This window comes from Cherax quadricarinatus, chromosome 16, assembly GCF_038502225.1.
Source record: "Cherax quadricarinatus isolate ZL_2023a chromosome 16, ASM3850222v1, whole genome shotgun sequence".
In the NCBI taxonomy this organism is placed as follows: Eukaryota; Metazoa; Arthropoda; class Malacostraca; order Decapoda; family Parastacidae; genus Cherax; species Cherax quadricarinatus.
Genome location: NC_091307.1, coordinates 23,829,077 through 23,852,979, shown reverse-complemented (window position 1 = coordinate 23,852,979; position 23,903 = coordinate 23,829,077). Strand labels below are relative to the sequence as shown.

Sequence of the window (23,903 nt, the reverse complement as noted above, 5' to 3'; positions counted from 1 at the left end):
TTCCCTACCTTTATCTAAATACTGTTCACATATATGCTTCAATGTAAACACTTGATCTACACATCCCCTACCCACTCTGAAACCTCCTTGCTCATCCGCAATCCTACATTCAGTCTTACCTCTAATTCTTTCAATTATAACCCTACCATACACTTTTCCTGGTATACTCAGTAAACTTATTCCTCTATAATTTTTACAATCTCTCTTGTCCCCTTTCCCTTTATATAAAGGGACTATACATGCTCTCTGCCAATCCCTAGGTACCTTCCCCTCTTTCATACATTTATTAAACAGAAGTACCAACCAGTAAAACACTATATCCCCCCCTGCTTTTAACATTTCTGTCATGATCCCATCAGTTCCAGCTGCTTTACCCCCTTTCATTCTACGTAATGCCTCACGTACCTCCCCCACACTTACATTCTGCTCTTCTTCACTCCTAAAAGATGGTATACCTCCCTGGTCAGTGCATGAAATTACTGCCTCCCTTCCTTCCTCGACATTTAAAAGTTCCTCAAAATATTCTCGCCATCTACCTAATACCTCCCTCTCCCCATCTACTAACTCCCCTACTCTGTTTTTAACTGACAAATCCATACTTTCCCTAGGCTTTCTTAACTTCTTTAACTCACTCCAAAATTTTTTCATATTTTCATTAAAATTTCTTGACAGTGCCTCTCCCACTCTATCATCTGCTCTCCTTTTGCACTCTCTCACATCTCATATTTATGTTAATTTATTCTACTGTGGGGTGTAATTAGATGGATTAAGCAAAATGTCTATATTAACATTTTATACGATATTTAATGCTCCTTATTATTGTGTTATTATTATTATTAATATGGCATCTTCAAGACTAATAAGACACTCTTAGTGATTTTAGTGTGTACCTGCATGCTAGCACAGTGTGTAAGTTTACTTAGGTACAGGTACACATAATTGTCAGTTATAATAATAATGTAGGCATGTAGTCTGCCTGGGCTACATACCTACACCTAGCTACATAGCTACACAATATTTAATGTGGCCCAGAGCCATATTATTACCATTGCCATACCACGTTCACTGAGTTTAATTGTTTCTATCAACTACCTTTAGATGCCATCATAAACAAATGGAGAGGTAATGAATAATTCATGCCGAGAATTGTAAACAAAAGCGTTATGTATTAAGGGGAGTGACGTAATGTTTTTCCTCTGCCCGGCTACCACACCTCCTTAGTATATAAACATAAAATGTTTATATGTTATGTAACGTTTTTCTTATATAATTTTGAAGAAAATATAATAGATGAATTACTGAAAATGTCTATATTAGCGTAAAATAAGACATTTAATGTGCCTGAGAGTGATTATTATTAGTATTTATTTATTTATTTATTTATTTATTTACAATTTGAGCTTTCCTTCCACCTGGCACCCACACCTCCATAGCATTAAAACAGCATGTTTATATACTATGTAATGTGTTTCTTATATAATTTTGAAGAAAATATCATAGATGGATTAATGAAAATGTCTATACAGTGGACCCTCGCCTAACGCTATTAATCCGTTCCTGAGAGCTCTACGTTAGGCGAAATTCTTGTTAGGCGAATTAATTTTCCCCATAAGAAATAATGGAAATCAAATTAATCCGTTCCTGACACCCCAAAGTATGCACAAAAAAAAACTTTTACCACACGAAATATTAATTTTAATACACACAAACTGAAGAAGACATGCACAGTTACATGACACTTACCTTTATTGAAGATCTGGTGATGATTGATGGGATGGAAGGAGGGGAGAGTGTTGATGGTGTTAGTGTTTAGAAGGGGAATCCCCTTCCATTAGGACTTGAGGTGGCAAGTCCTTTTCCGGGGTTACTTCCCTTCTTCTTTTAATGCCACTAGGACCAGCTGGACCTCTGTCGCACAACATATCTGTCCATAGAGGCCTGTACCTCCCGTTCCTTTATGACATTCCTAAAGTGTTTCACAACATTGTCAGTGTACAGGTTGCCAACATGGCTTGCAATAGCTGTGTGAGGGTGATTTTCATCAAAAAAGGTTTGCACTTTAAGCCACATTGCACACATTTCCTTAATCTTTGAAGTAGGTAACTTCCTCAATTTCTCTATCCCCTCCTCCGAAGCAGTTTCCTCAGGTGTGGCCTCTTGCTGTTGAAGATGATCTAGCAGCTCATCAGTGGTTAGTTCTTCATTGTCCTCCTCCACCAACTCTTCCACACCCTCCCCACTAACCTCCAACCCCAAGGACTTCCCCAATGCCACAATGGATTCCTCAACTGGCATAGGATTCCCAGGGTTAGCCTCAAACCCTTCAAAATCCCTTTTGTCTACACATTCTGGCCACAGTTTCTTTCAAGCAGAGTTCAAGGTCCTCTTAGTCACTTCCTCCTAAGCCTTACCTATAATGTTTACACAATTGAGGATGCTAAAGTGATCTCTCCAAAACTCTCTTAGAGTCAATTGAGTTTCTGAGGTCACTACAAAGCACCTTTCAAACATAGCTTTTGTGTACAGTTTCTTGAAGTTGGAAATGACCTGCTGGTCCATGGGCTGCAGGAGAGGAGTGGTATTAGGAGGCAAAAACTTGGCCTTCATGAAGCTCATTTCGGCAGAAAGTCGCTCTGCCACGTCTGAAGGATGACAAGGAGCATTGTCTAGTACCAGGAGGCACTTAAGGTCTAATTTCTTTTCAATTAGGTAATTTTTCACAGTTGGGGCAAATGCATGGTGTAACCAGTCATAGAAAAAGTCCCTAGTGACCCATGCCTTACTGTTTGCCCTCCACAGCACACGCAAATTAGCCTTGAGGACAAATTTTTTTCCTGAACACTCTGGGAGTTTCAGAGTGATACACCAATAAAGGCTTCACTTTGTAATCACCACTAGGATTGGCACACATCAACAGAGTAAGCCTGTCTTTCATAGGCTTATGTCCTGGGAGTGCCTTTTCCTCCTGAGTAATGTAGGTCCTGCTTGGCATTTTCTTCCAAAACAGGCCTGTTTCGTCACAATTAAACACTTGTTCAGATTTCAGTCCTTCACTGTCTATGTACTCCTTGAATTCCTGCACATATTAGGAGTCTGTGGAGACAAAGAACTTTGTCCTTGGAGGCAAAGAGGGGAATGTATGAGAGTATAGTTTTACCAACGCTCTTATATGTGTGTGAAGCATGGGTGATGGATGTTGCAGTGAGGAGAAGGCTGGAGGCAGTGGAAATTTCATGTCTGAGGGCAATGTGTGGTGTGAATATAATGCAGAGAATTCGTAGTTTGGAAGTTAGGAGGAGGTGCGGGATTACCAAAACTGTTGTCCAGAGGGCTGAGGAAGGGTTGTTGAGGTGGTTCGGACATGTAGAGAGAATGGAGCGAAACAGAGTGACTTCAAGAGTGTATCAGTCTCTAGTGGAAGGAAGGCGGGGTAGGGGTCGGCCTAGGAAAGGTTGGAGGGAGGGGGTAAAGGAGGTTTTGTGTGCGAGGGGCTTGGACTTCCAGCAGGCATGCGTGAGCGTGTTTGATAGGAGTGAATGGAGACAAATGGTTTTTAATACTTGACGTGCTGTTGGAGTGTGAGCAAAGTGACATTTATGAAGGGGTTCAGGGAAACCGGCAGGCCGGACTTGAGTCCTGGAGATGGGAAGTACAGTGCCTGCACTCTGAAGGAGGGGTGTTAATGTTGCAGTTTAAAAACTGTAGTGTAAAGCACCCTTCTGGCAAGACAGTGATGGAGTGAATGATGGTGAAAGTTTTTCTTTTTCGGGCCACCCTGCCTTGGTGGGAATCGGACAGTGTGATAATAAAAAAAAAAAAATTCAGCCGCTTTGTGGTCCGAACTGGCAGCCTCACCATGCCTTATCACACTATGTATGCCACTACGATTCTTAAATCTCTCAAACCAACCTTTGGTGGCCTTAAGTTCACTCACATCATCACTAGTTGCAGGCATTTTTCTAATTTTAATCGTCATGCAACTTCCTAGCCTTTTCACATATGATCGCTTGAGAGATGCTATCTCACTCTTTTTGCTGTAGGGTTGGCACTAGAAGCTTTCTTGGGGCCCATGGTGACTAATTTTGCAGGTGCAATCACTAAAAAGGCTAAGATAATATGAAATGTTCCAATTGCATGCTTGGAAGCGACCGCGGTGGCTGGCTTGTAAACACTGGCACCCATGGAACAAGTGAGGCGGGCTCAGGACGCACGTGGACGCGTCTCGAATGAACCGCGTTGAGTGAGTTTTTTAGCGCTAGCCGAGGCAAAATTTTTGCGTTAAAATGTATCGCTAGCTGGATTTAACGTTATGTGATGTGTTCGTTAGGCGAGGTTCCACTGTATTAACATAAAATTAGACATTTAATGTACCCAAGAGTGATTATTATTACATAATAGAGAGATGTGCTCAAGGAGAATGTAAGCAAATCGTGTGGCGTGCACCGTATTTGAAAGACCACTTGCCATATAGAAAGTTTTGGTCATAATTTGAGATCGCCGTATTAGTGGAACACCATAAGGTGAAACACTGAAAAGTGGGGCCCTACTGTATATATGTACAGTGGAACCTCAAATGTCAAACTGCTCCCAACTCAACCAATTATGTAAGTGTATTTTTGTAAGTACTTTTTTAAGTGTATTTTTGAGGGTCTGAAATGAACTAATCTAATTTACATTATTCCTGATGGGAATAAATTCATTCGGTAATAGCACTCGAACAACCGTCTGGAATGACGAAAGTTCAATATTTGAGGTTCCACTGTATATTTTTAACACATTGGCCGTTTTCCACCGAGGCAGGGTGACCCAGAAAGAAAGAAAAACCCAAAAAGAAGGAAAAATACTTTCATCATCATTCAGCACTTTCACCATCACTCATACATAATCACTATCTTTGAAGAGGCGCTCAGATACGACAGTTTAGAAGTCCCTCCAAACTGCCAATATCCCAAACCTCTCCTTTAAAGTGCAGGCATTGTACTTCCCATTTCCAGGACTCAAGTCCAGCTAACCGGTTTCCCTGAATCCCTTCACAAAATATTACCCTGCTCACACTCCAATCTCGTCAGGTCCCAATAACCATTCGTCTCCGTTCACTCCTATCTAACACACTCATGCATGCTTGCTGGAAGTCCAAGCCTCTTGCCCACAAAACCTCCTTTACCCCCTCCCTCCAACCTTTTCGAGGACGTTAATATAATCATTTATATTAATTCATCAATGATATTTTTTAAAAATTATATAAGAAACATACTACATAACATATAAACATGATTAACCCTTTGACTGTCGCGGCCGTATATATACGTTTTACGAGGTGCCGTGTTTGACGTATATATACTCATAAATTCTAGCGGCTTCAAATCAAGCAGGAGAAATCTGGTAGGCCCACATGTGAGAGAATGGGTCTGTGTGGTCAGTGTGCACCATATAAAAAAAATCCTGGAGCACGCAGTGCATAATGAGAAAAAAAAAACTCCGACCGTTTTTTTTAATTAAAATGCCGACTTTGTGGTCTATTTTCGTATAGTATTTATGGTTGTATTCTCGTTTTCTTGGTCTCATTTGATAGAGTGGAAAACATATTACAGAAATAGAGATGTTTTTGATTGATTTTACTATAAAAAGAACCTAGAAATGGAGCTCAAAGTAGGGGAAATGTTTGATTTTTGCCAATGTTCAAAAGTAAACAAATGATGCCATTGTCCAATAAATGTCCAACTAGCCATTCTAATATGCAGTCATGAATGGGTTGATGTTATTTATACAGTTATTACAGTATTGCAGTAGTTTGCATAATAGTAAGTCTAATATTTTTTGTTTGAATAAAAATTCAAAATAGAAAGCAAGAGTAATATCAGAGGGGCCTGGAGACGTGACTGATGAACAAAGAAAACGTTATTTTAGAGCCTGGAATGTCTGCATTGTTCATTCTGGACCTTATTTTGAAATTGTCATATTTTTTAGTTTTCGTGAAATTGGCCAAATTGCAAATTTCTGACCACATTATTAGGTAGTTGAAATCAGTAAATGGGCAGTTTCTTGTACTCAATCGATAGAAAAAATGGAGTTCTAAAGAAATAGCTATGAGTTTGGGCGACTAGAACAATGGAATTAGCCAAAAATAGGGCTCAAAGTGGGCGAAATCGCCGATTTGTAAACAGCGCCGAGGTCGCTAACTTCGCGAGAGCATAATTCCGTCAGTTTTCCATCAAATTTCGTTTTTTTTGGTGTCATTACAATCGGGAAAAGATTCTCTATCATTTCATAAGAAAAAATAATTTTTTTTTTAAATTTTGCGACACCAGGAGACACCTCAGGATTAGGGGTTGTGACAGTCAAAGGGTTAATACACCCCACAGTAAAATAAATTAACATAAATATGTTATGTGTGCATGCGAGTGCATGCATGTTTGTGTGTGTGTGTGTGTGTGCATGTACTCATCTAATTGTACTCGCCTAATTGTGGTTGCAGGGGTTGAGACTCAGCTCCTGGCCCCGCCTCTTCACTGACCGCTACTAGGTCCTCCCTCTCCCTGTTTCATGAGTTTTATCATACCTCGTCTTAAAACTATGTATGGTTCCTGCCTCCACTACATTGCTTGCCAGACTATTCCACTTCCTAACAACTCTATGGCTGAAGAAATACTTCCTAACATCCCTCTGACTCATCTGAGTCTTCAGGTTCCAATTGTGACCCCTTGTTTCTGTGTCCCATCCCTGGAACATCCTGTCTCTGTCCACCTTGTCTATTCCACGCAATATTTTGTATGTCGTTATCATGTCTCCCCTTGTCATGTGGGGGTTCGAAACATGGATTGGGTAATCAACACACGTTGGATGTTCTAGTATATTGGGTGAAATATATGAGGAACACCAGGCCTGACCTACGTCTCTCTGCTGTCTATCCTTATGACTGACTCACGAATGATGCCTAGGGGTGAGCGGCGTTCAAAAACATGCTATGGTCAGCTGCAAAATGAATAACAAGTGATTCACACAGACGGTTGGTAGTGAGTCATATGGCTGGTAACTGGTTACTGGTAACTGATACTACTGAGAGCTCGGTGACGCTAACGTATGTCGTCCCAACATTCAGCTAATACAAACTAGAGATGGCAGGCATACGGCTTGGGCTGATTCTATGCCACAGCAGTTATCTGGTTAATGTGTGCTTCTGGCCATGTACTCGGTATTATACTCACTCCTAGATCTTTCTTCTTGAGTGAGGTTTGCAGTCTTTAGCCTCCTAGCCTATACTTTGTCTGCAGTCTTCTTTGCCCTTCTCCTATCTTCATGACTTTGCATTTGGCGGGGCTAAATTCTAAAAGCCAGTTGCTTGACTCCGCATCCACCCTGTCCAGGTCTCTTTGTGGATCTGTCTGGTCCGCATCTGATTTAATTCTCCTCATTAACTTCACATCATCTGCAAACGGGCACTTCTGAGTCTATCTCTTCCGTCATGTCGTTCACATATACCAAAAATAGCACTGGTCCCAGGACTGACCCCTGTGGGACACTGCTCGTCACAGGCACCCACTGTGATACCTCATCACGGACCATGACTCGCTGTTGCCTCGCTGTTAGGTATTTTCTGTTATATGTGCCTGATCCTCTAGCTTCTGTACTTATCTCTTGTGAGGAGCTGTGTCGAAGGCCTTCTTGTCCAAGAAAATGCAATCAGCCCACCCCTCCCACTCATTTCTTACTTCAGTTACCTTGTCATAAAACTCTAGTAGGTTTGTGACACAGGATTTGCCTTCCATGAATCCATGCTGGCTGTCATTTATAATCTTGTTCCGCTCCAGGTTCTCCACCACTCTCCTTCTGAAAATATTCTCCATGACTTTGCATACTATACACGTCAGTGACACTGGTCTATAGTTTAGTGCTTCATTTCTGTCTCCTTTCTTAAAGATGGGGACTACATTTGCCTTTTTCCATACTTCAGGTAGTTGCCTAGTTTCAAGGGAAGTGTTGAAGATGTGTGCTTTTTTTTTTGGTGTGTGTGTGTGTGTGTGTGTGTGTGTGTGTGTGTGTGTGTGTGTGTGTGTGTGTGTGTGTGTGTGTGTGTGTGTGTGTGTGTGTGTGTGTACTCGCCTATTTGTGGTTGCAGGGGTCGAGTCTTAGCTCCTGGCCCCGCCTCTTCACCGGTTGCTACTGGGCCCTCTCTCTCCCCGCTCCATGAGCTTTTTCAAACCTCGTCTTAAAACTGTGTATGGTTCCTGCCTCCACTACGTCATTTTCTAGGCTATTCCACTGCCTGACAACTCTATGACTGAAGAAATACTTCCTAATATCTCTCTGACTCATTTGTGTCTTCAACTTCCAATTGTGGCCTCTTGTTTCTGTGTCCCCTCCCTGGAACATCCTGTCTTTGTCCACCTTGTCTATTCCACGCAGTATTTTATATGTCGTTATCATGTCTCCCCTGACCCTCCTGTCCTCCAGTGTCGTCAGGCCGATTTCCCTTAATCTTTCTTCATAGGACATTCCCCTTGGCTCTGGAACTAACCTTGTCGCAAACCTTTGTACCTTCTCTAGTTTCTTGACGCGCTTTATCAAGCGCGGGTTTGCCAGGCGCCCATATGCTGCAGCAGTTATCTGGTTGATGTGTGCTTCTGAAGACATGCTCATTGTTATACTCACCCCAAGATCTTTCTCCTTGAGTGAGGTTTGCAGTCTTTGGCCACCTAGCCTATACTCTGTCTGTGGTCTTCTGTGCCCTTCCCCTATTTTCATGACTTTGCATTTGGCAGGATTAAATTCGAAAAGCCATTTGCTGGACCAGGTGTCCGGTCTGTCCAGGTCTCTTTGAAGTCCTGCCTGGTCCTCATCTGATTTAATTCTCCTCATTAACTTCACATCATCTGCAAACAGGGACACTTCTGAGTCTAACCCTTCCATCATGTCGTTCACATATACCAAAAATAGCACTGGTCCTAGGACCGACCCCTGTGGGACCCCGCTTGTCACAGGTGCCCACTGTGATACATCATTATGTACCATGACTCGTTGTTGCCTCCCTGTCAGGTATTCTCTGATCCATTGCAGAGCCCTTCCTGTTATATGCGCCTGATGCTCTAGCTTCTGCACTAGTCTTTTGTGAGGAACTGTGTCAAAGGCCTTCTTGCAGTCCAAGAAGATGCAATCAACCCACCCCTCTCTCTCGTGTCTTACTTCTGTTATTTTATCATAAAACTCCAGAAGGTTTGTGACAGGATTTGCCTTCCATGAATCCGTGCTGGTTGGCATTTATACTCTTGTTCCGTTCCAGGTGCTCCACCACTCTCCTCCTGATAATCTTCTCCATAACTTTGCATACTATACACATCAATGACACAGGTCTATAGTTTAGTGCCTCTTTTCTGTCTCCTTTTTTAAAAATGGGAACTACATTTGCCGTCTTCCATACCTCAGGTAGTTGCCCCATTTCCAGGGACGTGTTGAAGATTGTGGTAAGTGGCACGCACAACATATCTGCTCCCTCTTTAAGGACCCACGGGGAGATGTTGTCCGGTCCCATTGCCTTTGAGGTATCGATGTCCCTTAGCAGTTTCTTCACCTCCTCCTCATCTGTATGTATGTCGTCCAACACTTGTTGGTGTATTCCTTGCTGGTATCCCCATCTGGTCTGTCCCCCCAGAGGCCTTCCTGTCTCTACTGTAAATACTTCCTTAAATCTCGTGTTGAGCTCCTCACATACCTCTTGATCGTTTCTTGTGAGTTCTCCACCTTCTTTCCTCAGCCTTATCACCTGGTCCTTGACTGTTGTCTTCCTCCTAATGTGGCTATACAGCAATTTCGTGTCAGATTTGACTTTCGATGCTATGTCGTTTTCATACTGTCGCTGGGCCTCCCTCCTTATCTGTGCATACTCATTTCTGGCTCTTCTACTAATCTCCTTGTTTTCCTGGGTCCTATGCCTCCTGTACCTTTTCCATTCTCTGTTACACTTAGTTTTTGCCTCCCTACACCTTCGGGTAAACCAAGGACTCGTTTTGGTCTTCCTATTATTTCTGTTTCCCTTGGGAACGAACCTTTCCTCTGCCTCCTTGCACTTTGTTGCCACATATTCCATCATCTCGTTTACTGATTTTCCTACCATTTCTCTGTCCCACTGAACCTCCTGGAGGAAGTTCCTCATACCTTTTATAGTTTGGCCTGTCCCCTTCAGTTCCTGTTACCTTCTCCACTTGTAACTCTACTATATAATCAAAACTCAGAACCACGTGATCGCTAGCTCCAAGGGGCCTCTCGTAAGTGATGTCCTCAATGTCTGAACTGCTCAGGGTGAACACAAGATCCAGTCTTGCTGGCTCATCCTCCCCTCTCTCTCTGGTAGTGTCCCTGACATGTTGATGCATGAGGTTTTCAAGTACCACATCCATCATCTTGGCTCTCCATGTTTCGGGACCCCCATGTGGCTCCAGGTTTTCCCAGTCGATCTCCCTGTGGTTGAAATCGCCCATTACCAGTAACTTTGCTCTGCTCGAGTGAGCTCTTCTTGCCACCTCAGCCAGTGTGTCCACCATCACCCTGTTGTTTTCTTCGTACTCCTCTCTTGGCCTCCTGCAGTTCTGTGGTGGGTTATACAGTGGACCCCCGGTTAACGATATTTTTTCTCTCCAGAAGTATGTTCAGGGGCCAGTACTGACCGAATTTGTTCCCATAAGGAATATTGTGAAGTAGATTAGTCCATTTCAGACCCCCAAACATACACGTACAAACGCACTTACATAAATACACTTACATAATTGGTCGCATTCGGAGGTGATCGTTATGCGGGGGTCCACTGTACATCACTCCAATGACTACTTTATGTTCTCCGGACTGAATTGTACCTACAATGTAGTCTCTTTCTCCAATCATGTCCATGCCTTCCATTTCCTCAAATCCCCATCGGTGTTTTATGAGCAGTGCAACCGCTCCTCCCCCTCTACTCCTCCTATCTTTCCTCAGGATCTGATATCCCATTGGGAAGATTGTGTCTGTTATTGTCTCAGCGAGTTTTGTTTCTGTGACTGCTATGATGTCTGGGGATTTCTCACTGATTCTTTTGTTCCACTCCTCATGTTTATTCGTTATTCCATCCGCGTTTGTGTACCAAACTTTCAGTTTCTTTTTTATTATTTTGGTCATGCAAGAATATTGGGGTTGGGGGAGCGAGAGCCTTGGTGGGGGCCTATATGGGGCTGTGGTGTAGGTGGGGTTTGTGATGATGGGGGTGGGGTCAGAATGCCCATAAGGGAAGCTGTTGGGGTGAGGTTTGTGATATGGGGGTTGGAGGCAGAGGGAACAGTGAGTGGGTTGTAATATAGGTTGCTCACTTGCATTGGGAATGTTGTGGTTGGAGTCTTTTGGTGGGAGATTCTGTGGGGTGTGTTTGCCCTTCCTCCTGTGTCTGGGTCCTGCTCATCTTCGTCAGTGCCTCTCATTCCTCCTTGCGTCTCTGTACCCTCTCTTTCAGTGTAGTCCTTTCTTCTTGTGTTCTGTTGCGGTCGAGGTATACTCTCTGGTACCCCTGTTTGTCCCTCAGTCTTGCTTTCTCTTGCAGAATCCTGGTTCGAACTGATTCTTCCTTGAAAATTACTTTGACAGGCCGTATCCTTCCACTCGCAAACCACCCAATTCTCTGAAAATTTGTCACCTGGGTCATATTGCCCTCACCTATTGTTTTCATGATGCCTTCAATCATTTTTTTCTCCTCCTGTTTTATTTCTTCGAAGTTGTCCCCCTTGGCTTCTTGGAGCCCGTACACAAAAACTGGCCTCGCCCTTTCCTCCTCCCACTGAGTCTCCATCTGCTTCCTCTGAGGCATTTTATTTCCTTCCATTGACATGTTCTTGCCTTCAGTCCCTGCCATATCTGAAACTTCTATTCTCAGTGAACTGTCTTTCATGACCAGCTGTCCCTTGCTACTGCAGTTGGCTGTTAGAGTCTCTGCATATAGCATACCTTCATTGTCTTTGGACCTGTCATTTGATCTTAGTGTGCTCCTCGTCTTTTCCCTGGCCCCACGTGGGTCTGATAGGGCCTTCGCATACGACGTGTCTCCTTTGTTGCTTACCGTCCCCTTGTCTGCGCCTGACATTGAATTTTCTGATGTCACATCTGAATTGTCATTTGTCTCTCTAATCTGTTTCAGGCTTTGCAGTTTCTCTTCTAAGCACTGCATCCTAGCTTCTGCTGCTAAGACCTGTACTTCCCACTTCCTGCACTCTTCAGCTATCCGCTCCTCCATTTTCTTACCAAGCTCTACTATCTTCCTTCCCCACTCTTCCTCCCTTTTTTGGAGCTCTAGCTCCCAGTCTTTCCTCCCTGGTTCGTCCACCAGATCTCTGGTTTTCCGTCCTCTAGGGCCACCCATTTTTTTTTTACCACAGTGTGTGTGTGTGTGAGTGTGTGTGTGTGTATGTGTATGTGTGTGTGTGTGTGTGTGTGTGTGTGTGTGTGTGTGTGTGTGTGTGTGTGTGTGTGTGTGTGTGTGTGTGTGTGTGTGTGTGTGTGTGTGTACGTGTGTGTGTGTGTACTCACCTAGTTGAGGTTGCAGGGATTGAGTCACAGCTCCTGGACCCTGTGTGTGTGTATGTGTGTGTGTGTACATGAGTGTGTACATGTGTGTGTATGTATGTGTACTCACCTAATTGTACTCGCCTAATTGTGGATGCAGGGGTCGAGACTCAGCTCCATGCCCCGCCTCTTCACTGAATGCTACTAGGTCCTCTCTCTCCCTGCTCCATGACCTTTATCATACCTCATCTTAAAGTTATATATGGTTCCTGCCTGGCTAGGCTATTCCACTTCCTGACTTCTCTATGACTGTGTGTACTCACCTATTTGTGGTTGCAGGGGTCGAGTCTTAGCTCCTGGCCCTGCCTGTGTGTGTGTGTGTGTGTGTGTGTGCATGCCTGGAGACAAGTGGTTTTAGGGATTTGGCATGCTGTTGGAATGTAAGCAAGATAAAGATTTTTGGAAAGATTTAGGGAAACCTGGTTATCAAGACTTGAGTCCTGGAGGTGGGAAGTACAGTGCCTGCACTCTGAAGGAGGGGTAGAGATTATAGAGTTTGGAGGGTCATTTGGATTGCTATGTATGCATATTTCTCATAAGATTATGAATGTTTTTTTTTTTTTTTTTTTACCCACCTTGGTGGGAGATGGCACATGGTTAAAAAAAAAAAAAAGCAACTACAAGAATCAATCTGGTTTTTATATTCTGTTACCTGTGCTTGCAATTTTTAATGTACATTTTAAATTGATTGTCAGAGCACTGAAGCAAGAAAAATTCATGGTATTTTAGAATTTCAGATTTGAATACATTGTTGCTGAATTTGGATGTATAGGTAAGGTTTCAGGCACAAAATTGTTTTTCTAGTTCCTGTAATAAATGCTCAGCACCTCCTTACAGTTGTTTGATTAAATTACTGCAGAGGCTTTTCCACAGCTTTAGCAGGTAGAGAAAACAGATTGGAATAAAATGAAAAATGCTTTATGTCATATTTTTAAAAGATATAAATTATTTTTACAGAGACTGTTCAAGCTCGCTCAGATGCATCAATGCGCTTAAAGAATGTATCACAGGACACCAAGCAGATTTTGGAGGAATTTAACCAAACATATAAGGAGACAGACAAGAAAGAAGAGACTGAAGAACGAGTTGCAGATAAATTTAATGCAGTAAGGAATGGTTATGTACTAGTTTAAACTATAAAAGTTTTGATGTGGAATTAAAATTTTACATGCAAATACATGTACCTTTATCTAACTCACAAACTTAATATGTTCTGTCTTTTGTTTTTACTGCATATTTGAAAACTGAATTTTGAGTACTTCATTAATTAATACAAACTGGTTATTTTTTGCTAACAACTTAAGTTTTAGATTGTTTTTGAAAATAAAGCACTCTCCACACACTGTGTTAAGCTGACCTGTGGCAGTGTCCTCTACCATGCATGGTGTGTTTTGGTTTCCTGAGTGAGAGAAAATCGCTGTACAGTGAACCCCTGCCGTTCGGCACCCGTGACTTTCGTGAAATCCGACTTTTGGCAAGTTTTTTCGGCAAAATTTAGCTTCGTGGTTCGTGATTGGACTCATGATTCGGCGCCCTTCTGGTACGCGTCTGCCCGTCAGCGTGCACACAAAGCCAGTCTCCCACACTATTCACACTCAGTGTGCCATTGTTTACCAGCATGTGACCATCATCCCACAGGTTCATACAACACATTTCATAATAATTCATTGTTTTTTGTGCTTGCAACTGCTAAATAAGCCACCATGGGCCCAAAGAAAGCTCCTAGTGCCAGCCCTTTGGTTAACAAGGTGAGAAACACGATAGAATTCAAGAAAAAACTCATAGCAAAGTACTAAAGTAGAGGAGGACGAGAGAGGGGAGAATGTGCCTTCTGCAGCGATTCAGTGATTCTGCAATATGTATGATACTAAAGCAGCAGGTATCGATAAAGGCTATAGCTCCAGCCAGCGATAAAGTGTAGAATTAACAGTATAGCAAGTAAGTTAAGCGAGTAAGTGATAGAAAAACAACACGAGAGTAACTCTCCAATGTTGTTGGATGTGTATAGGACCGCTGAACATACACCGCCCTGCTATCTTCCACCACCCTAAACCTCTGCCAACATCTCCTTCATCAAACTAACTAATTAAACTAACATCTCCTCCAAGGTAAGTGTAAATATAAAAGGACACCAATGGAAATATGTCACTCTTGAATTTTTTGGGTTATCCTGGGTACTTTACATATATGCTGCTATGTATGATAATCTATGTATGTAACTGTATTTGTGTATACCCGAATAAACTTAGTTATTTATAAATTAAAATGTAAATATTTCTTATTTATAAATTACATTGTTTAAGTGTGATGGTGGTGGTGGCCAAAGCCTCCACTGCCACCAACACGGCTTCTCTCAGTGGCGGCCCTTAAACCCAACAACAAGACTTACACCGTTTACTCCTTTTATACATTATGACTATTTTATTCATTCTAGAGTATATATCATGTTTCTATGTTATTAATATTGTTTATAATGTCATATTAGATGAATTGTGATAGATAAATAAGCTGTAGAGATGATATTAGCATCATATTGAAGCATAATAAACTCGCCTTCCTCTTGCCTCCTGCCTACCTCCTATACCAACAAGAATCAATAAAGATTAAGTGTGATGTTAAATGTTCATTTATCCATTTTATTAGTGCTTTATATTTATTTGTCATTGTTTTCTGTATGTAAATCTATATTCAATCTTTAAAAAAATTATTTTTTGTTAATACTTTTGGCTGTCTGAAACGGATTAATTGGGTTTCCATTATTTCTTATGGAGGAAATAGATTCACCAGTCGTGAATTTCGCCAGTCGGCAGACTCTCTGGAACGGATTAATGACGAAACTCGGGGGTCCACTGTATTTCGAATGTTTATGATGTACGTATATCTATTATCTGTTAATGGTTCTTGGGATCATTTACCCTACAACCCTGTCTCATCAGGCTTCTTCAGTTAAAAATAAAATATTATAGGCAGTGGCAGCTCGTCCATAGGAGCTGCAGTTCCCCCAGGTGTTCACTGCCGGATGCATGACTTCATCAACCTTATGCTAAAATAATTTCCAACTGACAAATACATTATAGGAAAAATCAGTTGTTGTTGTTTTCAATGTATTTATAAATGAATTTTTATTTTTTGTTGAAACAAGATAAATGATTAAAAATAGAAGTTTGATGCGGTATGATAGTATAGGTATTACTGGCGCTACGAGCCGCCACTGATTGTGGGAATAAGAACTGTTGGAAATGCAAAGGAAATTTAAAATATAGGTGAAGACATGAGCACAGGTCTTTGAATATTTTATTATGAAATGATTTGGTTCTGGGACCATGGGGCCATGAGAAACAGGTTTGTATAGGCAAGGTACATTTGAAGGTCATGTAAGCTGAGCTCTTAATTGGGTCACCTGATGTCTGTATCCTGAGGTGGGCAGGGCAAAGCTTATTCACGTGACCTCACTACAGTTCAGCTGGCCTGACCTTCATGTATACCAGCCTATCTATACCTATGTTTTTACAAGTTCAGCATATAAGATGTATATTGGAGTGAACAAGTTCTCAGGAAATGTCACAAATTGTTTGTACTATATCATATACTAGGTTTTCACCAAATAAGTAGAAGTTTGTTAGATTTACCTACTATCTTATATGTTCATGAAACAAGAAGAAAAGACCAGCAGTTCTGCCAGTGTGTAAAATATTTTATACTTCCCACTTTGCACTCATATGCCAGTATGGTAATATCTTTCTGGAATGATTCTAACAAAATACTGCTATACATTTTGTTGGACTTCTACATTCTGTATCATAGCATCCGAACACCGTTGATACACCTGCCAAGAAGTGAGTTTTTTGTTAGAGCAAGATTAATGTATTTCCAGTGTGGTTTGGAGCTGTAAATGTGAGCAAGCCCACTTAAAGCTCCATAAGGAAAAAATGCTAATAAGATTAAGAAAGCTGTGCATCTATGTCACGCTAAGCAAAGTCTTCGAAACATTCATGAAATTAATTGATTGGAAAAATAAGAAGCTTACCAAACTTGCTCATTGATTAAGATTCCTCATCAATACTCCCATCACTCATCAGAAGACCTGATAGCTCCACCAACATGTGGAAGTGACTACCGGATCCTCATTGACCACAAAGCAAATTTGAGCAAGTGAAAGTTGGTTTGACAGATGTAATAAATGTCATTATTTTGAAGGGAGAGGTTGCCAGTACTGATCAACCTGCAGTGTTTGTCACTGCTGCATTGTTCACCCAGATTGTTTTGTTGATTCCTTATTGAAGTTGTTGAAATTACTGTTTGCAGATTACACAGTGCAAGTGGGGGATTCAGAAGAGAAAAAGCATGAGTGTATGAAGGATGAGAGAAATTATAGAATAAAATTATTTAAAAAACCACACCTCTATTTATTTACATTTATTTACTATTTATTTACATATGCCGTATTCAGATATTTGGGAGTGGACGTGTCAGCGGATGGGTCTATGAAAGATGAGGTGAATCATAGAATTGATGAGGGAAAAAGAGTGAGTGGTGCACTTAGGAGTCTGTGGAGACAAAGAACTTTGTCCTTGGAGGCAAAGAGGGGAATGTATGAGAGTATAGTTTTACCAACGCTCCTATATGGGTGTGAAGCATGGGTGATGAATGTTGCAGCGAGGAGAAGGCTGGAGGCAGTGGAGATGTCATGTCTGAGGGCAATGTGTGGTGTGAATATAATGCAGAGAATTCGTAGTTTGGAAGTTAGGAGGAGGTGCGGGATTACCAAAACTGTTGTCCAGAGGGCTGAGGAAGGGTTGTTGAGGTGGTTCGGACATGTAGAGAGAATGGAGCGAAACAGAATGACTTCAAGAGTGTATCAGTCTGTAGTGGAAGGAAGGCGGGGTAGGGGTCAGCTTAGGAAAGGTTGGAGGGAGGGGGTAAAGGAGGTTTTGTGCGAGGGGCTTGGACTTCCAGCAGGCATGCGTGAGCGTGTTTGATAGGAGTGAATGGAGACAAATGGTTTTTAATACTTGACGTGCTGTTGGAGTGTGAGCAAAGTAACATTTATGAAGGGGTTCAGGGAAACCAGCAGGCCGGACTTAGAGTCCTGGAGATGGGAAGTACAGTGCCTGCACTCTGAAGGAGGGGTGTAAATGTTGCAGTTTAAAAACTGTAGTGTAAAGCACCCTTCTGGCAAGACAGTGATGGAGTGAATGATGGTGAAAGTTTTTCTTTTTCGGGCCACCCTGCCTTGGTGGGAATCGGCCAGTGTGATAATAAAAAAAAAAATGCTGTACAGGTTTGTGTATGTTACCACATGCTTCAGTGAACTCTTTATAATTGCAGGCACACTACTCGACAGGGAAAGTATCTGCTAGCTTTACATCAACTTCCGTTGATGTGGAGACCAAACATGAAGCTGCAGTACTGGAAGATGATGTTGTAAGGTATCAACGAGTGAAGAAAAAAGGTAGCTATTTGTATGTAGTATTAAATAACTTAGTACTCACCCTGCCTCAGTGGAAGATGGCTGGCTTGTTGAAATTTTTCTTTTATTGTAACAGTTCCTAATAGCATGAGGGATCATGTAATATACTATAATAAATTCCTCTCATAACACATAGGTTATGTTCCTGAAGTATCAGTGCCTAACATAAAATAGCATTATGTGAAGTGAAGAATATTAGGGAAAATAGGGATACGTTCTAGATGCCTCCAAATTTGTCAATTCATTTTTTTTAATTTTACAATATAAAAATTACTATAATATAACTTGCCTTACATTTTGGTAGTGATTTCTTCTATATATGGATAAGTATGAAGAGGGTTGATGTGGGCCTACTGGGCTGAAGTGGATGGCTGTTTTTTGTATTGATATGGATGCAGAGTTGTTGGTAGTTGATGTATTATAGTACAGGTACTATACTTTCTGTAATATTTCTCTGGTATGTTTTATCCTACAGCAGTTTATAGAGCTGACCAGAAAGCTAAACATATACTGTTGTGAAAACACCTTCCTTCTCATGCAGAGTTTTATAGTGTGATAGGGCTTTGTGCCTTATTATTTGTCTACTAAGTGGGGGTTCCTTTCTTGAATTTTTTCATCCACCCACATATTCAGTAGCTTTTTCATCAAATTTAGCAGTAGTAACCTCTTTGACATTCTTTTGTGGAGTTGACACCCTGTACTACTTAATGCAAATGCTTTTATTTTTTCTTGTTACAGTGGACTCTCGACTAATGCTGGCATCGTCTAATGATAAAATCGCCTAACGATGCGTTTCTGCGTAAAAATATTGGCTCGACCAACAGTGAAAAACTCAGGTAACAACATTTGTCCCGAACACATCGGCCTGTCCGTCCAGCCTGAGCGCCTCAGCTGCCCTGCCTTCAGCTAGTGTGCCATTGTTTACAAGCCAGGGCAGACGGTTCCATGCATATATGCTATACTTTTGTATTCCATTGTTTTTAGTGCTTGTGACTGCTAAATAAGCCACCATGGGCCCAAAGAAAGCTTCTAGTGCCAACCCTGTGGTAAAAAGGGTGAGAAATACTATCGAAATACTGTTGTACCACGGTCAGCTGCTGCTGCACCACCATCAGCTGTTGCTGCACCACCATCAGCTGTTGCTGCACCACCATCAGTTTCTACTGTACCACGGTCAGCTGCTGCTGCACCACTGTCATCTGTTGCTGCACCACTGTCAGCTGCTGCTGCACCACCATCAGTTGCTGCTGTACCACAGTCAGCTGCCCCTGCTGCTGCACCACTGTCAGCTGTTGCTGCACCACCGTCAGCTGCTGCTGTACCATCGTCAGCTACTGCTGTACCACGGTCAGCTGCTTCTGGACCACCGTCAGCTGTACCACTCGAAGATGTGGAGAGAGTGTTGTTGGTGTGGCTTAACGAGAAACAATTACCGAGAAACAATTAACCCCATAGGGTTAGCCACCCAGGATGACCCAAGAAAGTCAATGCATCATTGAGAACTGTCTAACTTATTTCCATTGGGGTCCTTAATCTTGTCCCCCATGATGCGACCCACACCAGTCGACTAACATCCAGGTGAACAGGAAAAAATGCCTGGGACTAGTGCTCATATTGGTGAATTTAAGGCCAGAAAAAGTTGATTTGAGAGATTTAAGAATCGTAGTGGCATACACAGTGTGATAAGGCATGGCGAAGCTGAAAAATTCCAACCCCAACAAGTGTTCAATTGTGATGAAACAGGCCTGTTCTGGAAGAAAATGCCAAACAGGACCTACATTACTCAGGAATAATAGCCACTCCCAGGACACAAGCCTATGAAAGATGCTAACTCTCATGTTTTGTTGTAATGCTAGTGGGGATTGCAAAGTGAAGCCTTTACTCATGTATCACTGAAAATCCCAGTGTTCAAGAAAAACAGTCTCATCACTCTTCAATATTCATCAATGTAGTTATTATGCATGTCTCATTGTTTTTTTTGTAGGGGAATGTATATTTCATGAAAAAAATTATTTTTTTTAATACTTTTGGCTGTCTGGAACGAATTAATTGGATTTCCATTATTTCTTATGGGGAAAATTAATTTGGCTAACGATAAATTTGGCTAAGGACAAGCTCTCTGGAACAGATTAATGTCATTGGTCGAGGGTCCACTGTACTTCTATTTGTATGAGTGGTTAATTGATTCACAGAAAACTTGGCACCACCTAGAAGCATACCTAACACTTAAATTTTTTCAGATGCATCTAACACTTTAATTTTTTCAGCAAAGTAATAGATTCATACTTGTTCTACCTGGTACCTCCAACATCATTAGTATTCCTCATGGGTGCTATGGTTAATATCCAGAGACCAGATATAGTGATGAAATATCCAAAATAGCTTGAGTGAGGCACAGGACACTCAGAATGTAACTGTAGGTGGTGTTGGTTGTCAGTGAGTGGGAAGGAGATGTGTACAATGGTGTGTGGTAACCAAATTTTGCACACAGTGCAGCATTTGTGTGTGTAGTACCAATATTTTCAATGCTAAGCTATTCTTCAATGCTTTATGATGCCTGATATCAAAGTTATTGTGGGATCCAGATTTTTAGTTGCACTTTTTTAATCAAAATGCAAGAAAACCATGTGTTGTCACATTATTAAAGGTTTTCTCCACATGCAGAAATGTTCTGATTATGGTCAGAATACATCTTCAAATATAAACTTTGCCTTCACAAGTCTAGTAATGAGAAATTTTCTTGAGGCATTGTCAGTCTGATTTTCTGAAAAATTCAGTTTTTGCTATTTTGATGTGATTTTATTCACCTTTGTGGTAAAGAGGTTTTGGTAAGCTAATAACTGAGTCTCATGTTAGCTTATAACTCTGAAGGGAAGAGTGCATGGGTGCACTCTTCCCTTCAGAGTTAGTTTTTACTAATGTTTTTGATGAAATATTAGTAAAAACTTGTATGGTTTTAGCTCTTTGTTTTAAATATAATAATACAACCTCTCCTCACTAGCAATGTACTTGTTTACCAACGCCTTGGACTTACGACAGGCTCTCTGACCATTATTTATGCCTAAATAATGTATATTAGAGCTGATTTCCTCTATTCTGTTTATTTCATTATGCAGTACACTTCTGCATAAACATTTAAAAATATACCAGAAATATTATAAATGGTGCAGAAGTGACATTAAAACAATATCAAAGATGGTTGACACAAACCCACTTCCATTATAGTATGCTCCTCACTTAGCGACAAATTCGTTTAACGATGTGGTCTTAGGAACGGAACTCTGTTGTTAAGTGTGGAGAGGCTGTAATAATAATACAGTGGACCCCTGACTTATGGTATTAATCCGTTCTAGAGCACATCATAAGACGAAATTATTGTAAGTCAGATTAATTTTCCCCATAAGAAATAATGGAAATCAAATTATTCCATTTGACACCCAAAAGTATGAAAAAATTTTTTACTGTTTATGCCACTATGATTCTTAAATTTCTGAAACCAACCTTTACTGGCCTTAAATTTACCAATATGAGCACTAGTTCCAGGCATTTTTCATGTTCACCTGGGTGTTAGTTGACTGGTGTGGGTCGCATCCTGGGGGACAAGATTAAGGGCCCCAATGGAAATAAGTTAGACAATCCTCGATGACACACTGACTTTCTTGGGTTATTCTGGGTGGCTAACCCTCTGGGGTTAATTGTTTCTCGGTATTCTCGATAAGCCACACCAATAACAGTCTCTCCACTTCTTCGAGTAGTACAGCTGACTGGTGCAGCAGCAGCTGACCGTGGTACAGTAGCAGCAGCAGCAGCAGCAGCTGATGGTGGTACAGCAGCAGCAGCAGCTGACGGTGGTACAGCAGCAGCAGCAGCTGACCGCGGTACAGCAGTAGCATTAGGCGACAGTGCTACAGCAGCAGCTGACCGTGGTGCAGCAGCAGCTGACCGTGGTGCAGCAGCAGCAGCTGACCGTGGTGCAGCAGCAGCAGCTGACCGTGGTACAATAGTATTTCGATAGCATTTCTCACCCTTTTTACCACAGGGTTGGCACTAGAAGCTTGCTTTGGGCCCGTGGTGGCTTATTTAGCAGTTACAAGCACTAAAAACACTGGAATAATACAAAATTTATCGATTGTATGTGTGCAACCATCCGCCCTGGCTTGTAAACAATGTCACACTAGCTCAGTTGAGGCGCTCAGGCCAGATGGACCAGACAGTCGCATTTGGGACAAATGATGTAAGTTGAGTTTTTCAACGTAGGTCAGGGTCAAATTTTTATGCTGACAAGCATCGTAAGTCGGTTTTATCGTAGGTTGAGGCCATTGTAAGTCGGGGGTCCACTGTAATAATAAATTGTTGTATCTGAGCACCTCTGTAAAGACAGTGATTATGCATGAGTGATGGTGAAAACGTTGAATGATGATGAAAGTTTCTTTTTTCTTTTTGGGTCACCCTACCTCTGTGGGAAACGACCGACATGTTAAAAAAAAAATAATAATAGTAATTAATAATAATAATAATAATAAAAATTCCCATTAAAGATTAAAATTAGAAATCAGTATGTAATAGAAAGAGAAATACAGTATGTTCTAAAATCACTAGTTCAAAATCTTTTATCATGATTACAGGATATGTGTCATTGAAAACTAATCTTGGCGTACTGAACTTGGAAATATACTGTGACATTCTGCCGAAAACATCAGAGAACTTCATAAGACACTGTGACCGTGGATACTATAATGGCACCAAGTTTCATCGCTCCATTCGTCACTTTATGGTAACAGATCTGATTGTAACTTAGTTGTTGGACATTGTGACTAAGTTTATTGATTTTTTCCTAATTTGTTTGTTTTCCTAAACATTTAAATGGTAGAATGATTTACATAAAAAATTTTAAGAGCAGTTTATTGATGAGTTTTCTGTCTTACCAAATAAAGTAGCTAGAAGGATGATTTACATATACTGTATATCAAATAAGGGATTTATTTTGTAGCTGTGAAATATAAGTATGAAAGAAACTTATGCAACTTATTTATGAGCATAAATAAGTTTCAAAAGGACAACTTGAGGCTTATTTGTTCCATTCAGTTAATAAAAAGACTCCATACATGTTAATTAATTTTTAATACATTAATCATACTATATGTCATTATTTTAGATACAAGGGGGAGATCCTGAAGGCACTGGTAAAGGTGGAGAGTCTATATGGGGAAAGGCCTTTAAGGATGAGTTTCGCCCTAACCTGTCTCATAAGGGACGAGGAGTTCTATCAATGGCTAACTCAGGACCTAATACCAACAAAAGTCAATTGTGAGTCAAATGTTTTAAGAGTTGATTGTGTGAGACACAGAGGATGAGTTATTAGTACAGCTCCTATGTGACTAGTTATTTTAATGTGGTGTAACAGTACATTATTTATTTTTGTTGTGTGTGTTCTTGCAAGTGGTTTATATTTTTTGTTGGTTAGTTGTACCTTAGGTGTTTATTTGTTTATTTGTATTTAACTTGCTAAGTGTGCCAAGTGACCTCACAGGTCAGAGTGCTCTGTAAATCACACAATTGCCATCCCTAAATGACTGTGAAATATGTTTGCTGTGAGCATCATGTCATTTACTTGTTGACAAACGAACAAAATATGCAGTTTATATTAAAATTGTATATTTTTCACTTTTCCAGTAAGGGGACACTTTTAACCCTTTGACTGTCGCGGTCGTATATGTACGTCATAGGAGATACTGTTTGACGTATCTATACGCATAAATTCTAGCGGCTTCAAATCAAGCAGGAGAAAGCTGGTAGGCCCACATGCGAGAGAATGGGTCTCCATGGTCAGTGTGCACCATATAAAAAAAATCGGGGAGCC

The 23,903-nt window shown here is 41.2% G+C and overlaps 1 protein-coding gene across 2 annotated transcripts in view; it reads left to right on the top strand.

Annotated features, from left to right (window-relative positions):
* The window catches only part of LOC128688878 (RING-type E3 ubiquitin-protein ligase PPIL2), a 57,571-nt gene that overhangs the window by 15,443 nt on the left and 18,225 nt on the right, over window positions 1-23,903 (top strand). For both annotated transcript variants that reach the window (XM_070085479.1, XM_070085478.1), the window contains exons 5-8: window positions 13,531-13,679; window positions 17,902-18,025; window positions 22,669-22,817; window positions 23,199-23,350. In XM_070085479.1, the coding sequence (XP_069941580.1) occupies window positions 13,531-13,679; window positions 17,902-18,025; window positions 22,669-22,817; window positions 23,199-23,350 (574 nt within the window). The remainder of the gene's footprint in view (window positions 1-13,530; window positions 13,680-17,901; window positions 18,026-22,668; window positions 22,818-23,198; window positions 23,351-23,903) is intronic.